The sequence below is a fragment of the Argiope bruennichi genome, chromosome 10 (assembly GCF_947563725.1).
Source record: "Argiope bruennichi chromosome 10, qqArgBrue1.1, whole genome shotgun sequence".
Taxonomy (NCBI): Eukaryota; Metazoa; Arthropoda; class Arachnida; order Araneae; family Araneidae; genus Argiope; species Argiope bruennichi.
Window position 1 is genome coordinate 68,420,093 of NC_079160.1, and position 12,108 is coordinate 68,432,200.

General features: G+C 26.8%; 1 protein-coding gene across 1 annotated transcript in view; it reads right to left on the minus strand.

Annotated features, from left to right (window-relative positions):
* Positions 1-666: 666 nt before the first annotated feature.
* The window catches only part of LOC129988533 (nose resistant to fluoxetine protein 6-like), a 54,934-nt gene continuing 43,492 nt past the window's right edge, over positions 667-12,108 (minus strand). The window contains exons 9-15 of the mRNA XM_056096781.1: positions 9,933-10,101; positions 8,608-8,687; positions 6,492-6,614; positions 5,504-5,624; positions 3,993-4,179; positions 2,527-2,669; positions 667-953 (exon numbers count right to left, since the gene is read on the minus strand). Of these exons, the coding sequence (XP_055952756.1) occupies positions 723-953; positions 2,527-2,669; positions 3,993-4,179; positions 5,504-5,624; positions 6,492-6,614; positions 8,608-8,687; positions 9,933-10,101 (1,054 nt within the window). The 3' untranslated portion in view covers positions 667-722. The remainder of the gene's footprint in view (positions 954-2,526; positions 2,670-3,992; positions 4,180-5,503; positions 5,625-6,491; positions 6,615-8,607; positions 8,688-9,932; positions 10,102-12,108) is intronic.

Sequence of the window (12,108 nt, forward strand, 5' to 3'; positions counted from 1 at the left end):
ATATGTTTTAAATATTTCATAGCAAAAATCATTGATAATCAATATTTGTTAATAAGGCATTTTCTTGTTTTGACTAATAGCAAAATTGAATGCTACAATAATGAAAAAAAATGAAAAATACGCTGGATTAGGTAATAATAAGATATTTAATCTTAACATATCTTTATAATGCAATAAAAATACTATACCAAGACCTTGCGCTTTTTTTATTCTAATCACCCTGCAGTTGAATTTTTACATTGATACTGAAGCGATTCAAGTTGATGAATTGTTTCAATTTCTGATTGTCCGATTTATTGGCCCTGGAGCAGAAAATAAAAAAAAGTCAAACCATTTATTTATAATATTCTTATCTTATTAATAATTTTATTTTAATTGCACAGGAAAAATTAATAACCTTATTTTAAAAGCACAGGAACTAAGTTCCTTAAAATGGCAATTTTGATTACTACAGTCTGAACAGTTTTTATTTATTGTATCATTTCAAGTCTGAGCTACAACACGTATTTTGTTAACAAATTACATAGACGCATACACATAACTTTTGGGAAAAAAATCAATGCTATATACATTTAATTAAATACCTTGAATATAGGAATAAACCTCTTGACAATTTCGATGTAATAAAAATATTTTATTGATACAAATACTTATATATATCTATGTACAGTAAGAAAATCATGCCATATGAACCCGTATATACAAACGAAATCCCGATCAATTCACAATCTGACCGAAAAAACATCCGCAGTGTGGCCGTTTGTCACGACATCCTCCATTTTTGCCACGGGAACGATAGTTGTACCGTTCTCAATTCTCTTCTCTTTTTCCTTCGATTTTCCGTGTCTCGGAAACCATACTTCCTCCAAGTTTAGGAAGGGTGCTTCGAAAAGTAAGTGGAATGTAACTGCGAGGCATAAAGTGAGAAACAAAGTAGCCAGGAATTCATAAAACTATGAGGAAAAAGGAACAGATTTGTTAAGTTTACTTGTTTTAATAAAAAAAGAATCACGAGTTGAATAGCAAGGGAGAGATTCGCTTAAAGATTATCGAGAAAGCTTATTTAAGTTAACATAAACAAGTTTTTTTTAATGAAATATTATGATGACATTTTTTACATTTTTAAGCATTAAAAGTTTTTAACTCCAAGATTTTTCCAGTGAAATTTGTTAATAATTCGAAGTCATTAGCAACCAGCGTATACGCCTAAAATATTAATTTCCCTGCCAGTTATTTTATTAATACTGATTTTATTCAAAATGACACCTTATTATTCGATAAAACCAAGAAATATAAATTTATTCAAGTTAGTGAATTACAAACTACTTTTTATACTGATAAAAAGTGTATACACGGCGATATAAAAATTTTATTTTATTTCAGATTTAAAGTTAAAAAAAATTATGTTAATTTATTTGATTAAAAGTGTAATGGCACAGTTCAATTAATATAAAGTGTTACATATAAATATAAATATTATTTATATTTATATTTAAACTATTTATACTCTCAGACTTAACAAAGGTTGCCAGAAGCTTTTTTTAAAGAGAACATGAGCCAAATTCCCTCAATATCAGACAAAAAGGGTCGATTCATAGATAAATGGGGTCGATAAATGTTTTCATAAAGCATATGAAAACATTTATCTTTATATGCATGAACTATGACAGAATATGAGAAGACTTCACGTTCATCGTTGGATTCGCCCATATAACGAATTGCACATATAATTTTATAACTGAAGAAAAATCAAAAATTCTGAAGCAGTAATGGTCGTTGGAAGCAAATAATTTATTAAAATCAAAATAAATTTAAGTTTATATAAATAGTTTTATTTTAATGAAATTAATTAATGTTTACGCGATACATGCTAGGAAAACAAATTTTGTTTAGGAATCCAGTGAATTAGGGGAAAAAATGTCTCAGCAGAATTTATGACAAAAATTAATTGTCAAATGACATGTGCAATCTTGTACGTCATGTACTATGATGATATGCATACTGGTTGAATGGAAATTTTTAATATGTTAAAATATTTCCTGTGGAATAAAAAATGTTCAGAGGAATGTATGAATTTTTATCAATTACCTTAATGACCCAATTATTATTCCTTTTTACCAATTACACAATACCCAATTATTATGCCTTCAATTACAGGATTTTTGTGTTTTAAAAATAGGAAAAAGCATCTTAGATGTATTAATTTATGATTACTGCAAAAATATTTGCTTAACAAAAATTCACTTTTTTTAAACAACTATTTTGTTTTGAAAGTCCTTTTATTTTAAATTCTATCACAAAATAAATAAAACTACCTAACGATATAAAAATCCTTACTAAAGATATTATTATGGAATTTTTATTTTATAAATTTTTTCTGAAATTAAAAAAAAATTGTAACATTTACTATAATAAATGCTTACTCAACATTTATTATCTCTTCAAATGACACATCCATTCATTACGTAGTGTTTGAGAAAATAATATAAAACATTTCCCATGAAATATAGGTTTTCATGTACTTACTATATCATAATGATGGAAGTGCAATAATTGCCTTCGCAATCCACATCTTACCCACAACACAGGGAAATGCAATATGTATGTTGAATACGAAAGTCGTCCCAGCGGAACAAAGAGATCCCATGACAGGAACCTATTTACTAGACCTAAATTTAAAACAGAAGCATTATTACTCATCTAATATAATGAAATATAGTTATATTTATTTAATAATTTCTTCGAGATAAATTATAAATATGAGGTTAAACCATTATGTAAGAGATAAGTAAATATCTATAATATGTAATTTGAGCGAAATTTCTTATTGTAATGTTTATTTCATGCGGATTCTTACCTTATCCAGTATGTAATAAATTTTACACAAATTATTTAAATATATTGTCATTGATATATTTTTATACGAATTTCTGTCATTGCAATAAAAATTTATTAAATAAATTAGTAATATTCATCAGTTTCCCATTAAAATTCGAGATGTCTCTTAAATCATGAGTAATTATTTTACTAACAAAGGCTGGTTTACTAACAAAGGTAATTACCTGGTCAATTTCACGGTATCATAAAATACGATTAAATTTAGATCAATTCATTGAATTATGGTATAACGGTTATATTAGGTACTTGCATATATTTTTATTAGCGCCATCTATTGGTAAACATGCAAAGTATCTATATAAACGACGATTATTTTGGGTTTTACCAATTTACTATTATTTTATTGTTATCATTTTGAAAATTTTCCATATAGTATTATTGAGTTATTCAGTGTATAAAAACTCCGATCATGGAAAGCTCCAAATAGCACTTTTGACATTCATTGCTTTATTTGTTTGATTTGAAGAAATCTGCTGCCGATGCCCATCAGATACTTTTAGAAATTTATGGTGATGCTGCTCCGTTATATACCAATTGTCGGATTTGCTTTCAACTATTTAAGAGTGGCCATTTTCGATGTCAATGACAAAAAATGGCCTGAAGGACCAGAAAATTCAAAAACAATCATTTGCAAGACTTATTGGACGAAAATGGGAAAATGTGATAGAAAATGATGGAAAATATTTATATATATATATATATATATATATATATATATATATATATATATATATATATATATATATATATATATATATATATATATATATATATATATATATATATATATATATATATATATATATATATATATATATATATATATATATATATATATATATATTTCTCAATAGATGCCTTTTAATGTGAAAAAATGACCAAATTACATGCAAGTATCTAATAGATACAAATGAAGGTTTAATTCCTTACATGTTTTTTTTCTAATCATAAACTTTGCACTTAAATAGCTAATAAATTAGCCCGAAGACGATTAACAAATTTCTTGGATATATAAATATTTCTTAATCCGTGTCATGTTTTTTTTTAATACTTAAAGCTGCATTCAATAAATTTCTGAGATTTTTTGTAGTCACCTCCTCTTCCCGTGATGCAAATGAAGATCACCCAAGCTATTCCAAACGCCCATGCTGTCCTGTGGAACATGGCATAGGTAACATCCACTACTTTGGTGGGTAAATTGCCTCTATTCCATTCGTATGCTCCATAGAGGACTGCTAGATTACAGGCGATAGCAGCGCACCAGCCCAACACTTGAACAGCCTATGGAAGTATACATTTCATTATAGTTTCTTCTTCAGCTGATAGAAAATAATTAAATACATTTTCTAAGATTGTTTCTTTATATTAAATTACGTGTTTAAATTGTCATAACATGACTCTAAAGATTTGAGAGTTGACTTTCTACTTTAGAAGCATAAATGCATCTGTTGAGAGGGTGAAAAAATGAAATACAATTGTTTAGAGAGAGAAAAGTACGATACTGAGGGCAAGCCACTGAGATATAACAATATTGTAATAAATACGATTATATTGAACTTGCCACACTTTTTCCTGTGTCCAATATTGATATATCTTCAACTGCTCCTTCTGAAGGAGAGATATATAACCAATTTTCAAACTTTAATTCATATGCATTTCCTTATTCCTCAAAAGAGAATCGTCTAATGTTATACAATTAAAATTTATCAGCTCATTAGATCCTCACAGCCAAACAATAAGTGTTATAAGAATTCTTTCAGGATTTCATTCTGATTATATGCAAATTTTAAATGTTCCTTCGATTGTTGGGAATTGGGATAAGGTAGGTTTTTTCTCATTGCTATAAAATTTATTGATATTATTTTTCAATTAAAATATTTGATATTTACATTTTTGAGAAAAAAAGGAGTAATTATTTTCTAAATCTAAAAGTGATAATAGTTTAAGAGTATTCTGAAGTAAAGATCAAAATATTTTGCACCAATATATGCTTTAGAAAATAAGAACAAATTTATTAAAGAAGCAAAATGGTGTATTTTTGTACAAATTATTCTAAGTTACAAAAAGTTTTATTAATAGATGTAAAAATTGTAAGTAAATTTATAGATAATCTTCAGGTAAAATTTCCAAAAATTCCTTTGTATTTTTTTTTGATTAATCAGTATGAGAAAAAAGAATTATTTTTTAAGTATTTAAAAATAGCCAAATGTAAAAGAAAATGGTTCCTCACTAAAAACATAAAATTTATGTATCATATAAAGAGACAATAAATACGACCAAATAAAGTAAAATGTCAAATGCCTTTTAATGTGGTTCAGTTTCCATTAATCGCTTCAATGCTATGTTATTTACTATTATGAGTGGGCAATTTCCATTTCCAAAACTATTTCTTACAGAAATGCTACAACAAACTTGCTTTTTCAATTAGTTTTTGAAAACTCATTTCGATATTATTACCCATTTACAAATAAAACTAATTTCATTCCTTTTCAGCGGAATCTCTAATGGTCATATATTACATTTAACACAAATGTATAAATTTTAATTATTTCAGGAAGTCATATCATAATTAGAATAAAGCAAAAAATATGTATCATATGCGTACCGGCTTCATGTTGATTTTTCGATGATTGAGAACAAAATAACCTAAAGCTAAACCAACGCAGTAGGCACCCATATGAGGATAAGGTCTAAAATACACTAAGTCACTCAAGAAATATGTGAATCTGTAAAAAGAAAAAAATATATGAATAAAATATTCCAAATTATTATATTTTACTATTCTACGCCCTAGATATAGAGCAAATTTAGAGTATTAAATTTAATTTATTTAATTTTCCAATTAAAGTACATTACATTTTTATCTGTCCAATTTTTTTGAATGAAATTTTGATTAGAATGTAATTTCCGCTCAACTCTTTCCTGTTTAGTTAATAATTTATTTAATTGTTACAGAATCTTGATACTGAGTTCTTTCACAAACTAACTATAAGATGGTACCATGAATATGGAATCAACAATTAAATTATTCGTTCGGAAGATCATTTGTGCCTGAAAATATTAAATGCGTTTTGTCTCACAAATTCACAGAATTTTAAAATTCTAGCATATCAAGAATTAAGTGAAAAATTGTTTATAAAATGCAATCTTTACAAATAAGAAAAATTTCAAGTTAAATAGAAGCTTTTAAAACCATATACGATAATTATTTAAATTTAAATTTGTCCTCTCTATATAAATATATAATTTTTTCTTCATTGTGCATAGAGCAAACTAACATGTTAGCTAGTCATGGATATAATTCCTCTAGAAAAATTATATCTATAAAAGTTAATTTTTTTATTTTACTTTAACTCATTTTCATCCTTTTTTAATTATGGTATGTCTAATAAACTTTCAGAATAGACAGAATAAAAAACTTTTCCGGATAAAACCTTAATTTCGTAAAAAAAAAAAAAAAAAAAAAAAAGTGTCAAAATTTACTTTTTCAAGAAATTTTACTTAAAGATGTTTTTTTTTACAGCTGTCTGAAATTAAACAAAATCATCAAAATTCATAACAATTGACTTACAATTAAACAATGTTATACGCACTTTTCATCCGGTGTGAAATAAAGTAACGTCGGATACAAGTCATTGGCTATGGTAACGGCAGCTACAATACCCATGCAGCATACTGTAAGGAACAGCATCACCAGGAATCCTATCATAGGCCATCTGCAAAATAATAATTTGAATTTAACACTTAGTTATATTTCTGCAATAATTCTAAAATAATATTATAAGAAACTAGATTCCCAGTTAGTAACTTGATTACAATATAAGCATGAGATACCTTTTCATTTCGATTGTATTAAAATTTTGCGTATGTAAAATTATTTAGATAAAATCTCAAGAAGTATTTAAAATGTAAATTCATAACTGTTTTTTTTTCTCTGCAGTATTTTAAATCATAAGGAATAAACTGCTAATGAACGACTCATTTATCAGTATTTTTATGGGCGCAGTGATAGTTTTGGATTCATAACTGGAGGTTCACGGGTTCGAAATTAGGTTTTTCTGAATATCGGTTGTATACGAAAGCTTAGTGCAGGTTAAATTCGGTGGAATAAAACCATCGTCTTTGGTAGTGGGAAGTTTGCATAGGAGATGCTGGCCCATAAGTGTTTTCGCCATTTTTTCTAAGCTTAAAATAAAGAATGTCTCAAAATAGCCATAATGCAGCTTTAAAACTGAATCTAATACAATAAAACAAGATTCAAGATTTTTATTCTTTTGAATATGTTAAAGTGATTGCTATTCGAAACTAGAAAACGTTAATGGTCTATGATGAATTTCTTAAATAAAATTTACTAACTGAAATTTTTCCAACGAATACTGGTTCTCAAAATATTTTATCTGTGGTAAGAGGACTCGACACAAATAAATATTCTGACAAGATGAAAAATGGTGCTGGTATCTATTATGATCGTGAGAATTAAATTTTGCAATTATCTATTTTTAAGTCAGTTTGAGTGCACAAAATTTTCATTACTTTCTTAGTCACAAATTACATATCACCAGAATAAAATGCGTATCCCGCCAAAAAAATTTTTTTAACACCAAAAAGAATGCATACAATATAGTATTCTCGCTGTAGAACTTTAATTGGAATATGACATGCTGTAACAAAATAAAATAAAAGCATGGAAATGAAAATCAAAATCAAATTAACTACTAATTAAAATAGAAATTATTACTAATCAAAATAGAAATTATTACTAATCAAAATACAGATTATTACTTATGGAAATTAAAATTTTACAGCGGTGTCAAAATATAAGAAGGCATGATTAAAGGTATGAGAATTAATTACTTATTCTGAACGAATCAAACATGGTTCACTATTTGCTCTTGTATTAATGTGGACAACTCTTCAAGTATTTTTGCAACTAATTGACTTTCAAAGTTAGTACCATGAATGATTTTTCTGAGGTCCAAAAGGATGAAAATTTCTTCTATTTGCATTTGAAGTTGCATAAGCATTTAAAAAAAAGCATTTGAAAAGCTTAAAAGCATTTGAAGTTTTATTACTCGATGAATCGGAAAAATAAGGCTTTCATCTATCTCAACATAAAGTTGTTTGAAGTTTCTGGTTTGAGGGCTCTTTAAAAAGATTGTGCACTAGCGAAAACTTCAGTATCCCGATGAATTTAAATAATCTAAGCAGTTAATTTAGTACTACTAAGCAACAAAAGGTCGATTACCATTTGGACATCTACAGAGCCACAGATAATGCTGATGCCACAAAAGCAGCTATATTTATCTGCAGAGAAATATGAGATATTGTCCTTTTTGATTTTCAATTAAAATTTAAAATTGATCATGTTCTTTAAATATAAGCTATTACTTTTAGATAACTTTACTTAAATTAAAATGTAATTAATAATTCTATTTAAATAAGTATATTCAACTCTCCTATGTCATAACATGTATCTAACATGATAATAAATTGCAATAATCGTATTGTTAATAGCAATTAACATTATGATTTTATAATAATACATCATATCAAACTTGGACATTCTTTATAAACCCTGAATCTTCCCGATAGCTGGTTTGTTATGCTAAGTGGGAGGATTTCGCTTAGCGCTGTAAGAGAGATGCTGCATATTATTATATCATTATTTTTTAAATGTATTAAAGAAATACTGTATGACTGTGTATTTACTTGTACAAGGGGATGAGAATTAAAGGTGCCACACAGTAGAGATGCAAATCCGAAGCAATATACCAAGTGTGAAGAAGACACTAGAAATAAAAAGTGATAAAAAAGAAATAGTTTAATGGAATTAACAGAAAATAGAAAAAAAAACATAATTATAATTTCTTTTTTCAACTACTTTACCAAAATGATCAGGAAATGTAAATTAAATTTTTCTTGTTCAATGTTAGAATTTAGATACATTTAAGTTTGACTTCGCATATTTGAAACTATCAGCAATTTTCACAGTCCTTTATTTAACATAAACACTTAGTAATACTGAATAGTTTGCAAAATTACTTATTGGTTGATAAAAGAATTGCTATGTATAAATCAAGCTTATTTGTATTTATTCTGTTCATTTTGTGCTTAGATATCTGCAGTATATATATTTATTAAGATTATTTAATTCATGCAGTACAGATATAAAGACTATGTTTAATTAGAATGTATTAAATAAAAAAATTGTGCATTAGAAACACCTAGAATACAGATAGTATTCTTTCAGTTTCTTTTAATGTTGGCTTATGAACTAAATTTATAAAATAATTGTTTTTCATGGCACAGAGCAAAAAATGTGATTTGATTCGTGTATCTCATTTTAAGAACACTTACAAGAGAATCTAAAAAAAGGATATCAGTTATTGTATTTATGTCTTATGGTATGCATATATTTTAAATATAGATATTTATGGATAGTTACGCCTCCCCAGTTTATTTGAAGATTTTTAGATTATGCCAAGTTCTCCAAGCTTCATTATACACAATGCACCTATTTTGGCAATATTTCGCATTTGGTTGGCAATACAACCAAGAGCAGAAATTTCCCCAAGTTAAAATTAACTGACGTTCATAAAGAATCTGTTATATAAATAGACAAAAGGAAAAATTTAATATTTAAGCGGTAAGCTGTTTTAAAACTCAAATGCGATTAAACAGTGAGAATGTTCTAATAGAATTTTTTATTTGCATTGTAGAAGCTAAGTAAAAGGATGAAAAACCGTGAAAGATGAAGCGTTTTGTGGTACTTACTTTACGCAACTTTAAAATTTTTTTAAATATTTCAATGAGGCATTAAAAATTTTAAATACTGTTTAATTTAATAATCTTTGAAACTATCAATACATCGTAATTATTAGTAATACTAAATATAATCACAAACCGTAATTTAAAAATAAAAACGTTATGTCTTATGAAAGTTGTCTGAAAATTGTAGTGGTATATTTAGATGGCAGTGAATAAATAATTTTGATGTAATTTGATGCCACAGAATTGAAATTTAACCATCTTACCATTTCTTCAAAGTGTGTCCAAGTATTGATGGGTATGATTAGAGCCTGCCACCAGTACTTCTCGCAGTTGCCGACTTGTTTGCCAATGACGTCTTTCCATAGTGGGCCTGAACCCAGAAGAGGAAGTATGAACATGATAAGAAGTACGCCAGCAACAGGTGGAGTTAATCTGCCAGAAGAATAAAATTTGATAGGGCAAAGGAAATTTAATATTCTAGATAGTCTTTAAGTAATTCTATAAGATACCTGTGAGAGATTAAAATATTGTCTGTAGCTTGTAGGAAAATACGTACAACTCTTTTATAGAACGATTAATGCATTCTGTGTAGTATTAAACCATGCTAATCGAAACATATATGCTTAACATTATCGAAATAATATAACGGAAAAAATCTATCTAGTACAAAACATTTCCATGTTTGTTAAGAAAGTAGTTATATATTTCAGAAGAGGATCATTTGTAATTTAGAAAGTTGTGATTTGGAACAAATTACAGTTACATATCATTTAATGTATGAGAGACTAAATGGCACTAAATAGTTATCCACCTAAGCGTCAGAGTATAGCTTGGTTATCACATGTTTGGGTGATGCCATTAAGAAAAATTAAACAAGTTTCATGGTAAATAAATATTTTAACATCATCATCTTGATTTTTTTTCTTTTTTTTTACTACTGTCATTAGAGTTTGATGTAAAGGTGTGAATTATAAGTTTGAAATATAATTTATGTAAAAATAAGGATAGTTCTATTCAGGAATTTTCTTAAAGAATTTTAGTGAGAAAGAAAAAATATATAACCTATAGGTTTAAAATAACGTAAAATTTGCAGATAACTAGATTAGTTACTGTATTTAGTTAGTAATAGAGTTAAAACTAAATGCTTTTCTTCATCTTTTTAAAACAAACTAAGTACCTTTTTTTACATTTTATCACATTCTCTAGGGATAACTCGGTAATGGAGCCTAGGATGCTTGCAATAGTATAAAAATTATTGCAACCTTTTTAAATACAATTAAATCAAATAAAAAACGCAGAACAGTTTTAAAATTATTAGTTTAATAGTTCTTGAATCATACAACCCCCCCCCCAAACACACACACACGCACACACACATATACACACGCCACATTTTATCGAAAGCCATCCAAAATTAGTAAAGTAACTCCAGTAGAGTTAAATATGCTTTAAAATAGTTAAAATTCCTGTATAGAAATGATTTGGTTAACAATTTTTATAGATAATAAAAATATTCATGCAATTTCAAATAATTGTATAAGATTACAATGTAAAATTTTATGAAATATTAGAAGATTTAGAACTTGGATTAAAAAAGAAATGAATAAGTGCAGCCATTTTTCATTTTCTTTAATCACAATTTTTTTAATGTCTTTATGTACAATGGAAGCCATAAAATATACGTTAAAAAAGTTTTTAGCTAAGACAAAGTACATAAAAAAATATAAAACTAACTTATATAACTAATATTTAAATGTTGAGTTTTTTTTCTTTCAGAGAAATAAAATGTTGAAATGTTTCTAACATTTTTTTTAAAGTTTTATCATTAAAATGTGATATTTTAATGAAAAATAAGTATGGGTAAAGCATATTAATAATATACTGAATTTTGAAAAAAGATTGCAAGAGAAAAACACATTTAATAATATGATGGCATTTATTTAAAAAAAAAAGATTGGATATAAAACACTGAAATCTGAAGAATTTTGTTTTCATATTTATAAAGTCTCTAGAGTGGAAAAACATTACTCACATCGAATTTCTGAAAAGAACATTCAGTTTCTTCGCCGTAATGTTAAAAGCTTATTTTTGACTTTGCAATATTTTTTTATTTATATATGGATGCAAAGCAATTTCAGTATACTATAAACGTGCACAGAAATTCGAATTTTTTCCATTTGAACAAAATACTGACTTAAAAATTATACCATCATAGGAATTCTAAAATATACATAATCCCATTTAGAATATAGCATTTTAAGGCATGTCTCTAAAATGGGGAATTTTTTCCCTAAAGACTGCAACGCAACATTTTTCATTGCTTATTTAAATACAATCTGAAAAAAATGGTTGATATGAGTTAAGGTATTGATTCAAAGCACGAAAGCAATAAAAAATTTTTCAGCTATTGATTTTTAACATTTTATATAATCACTTTGC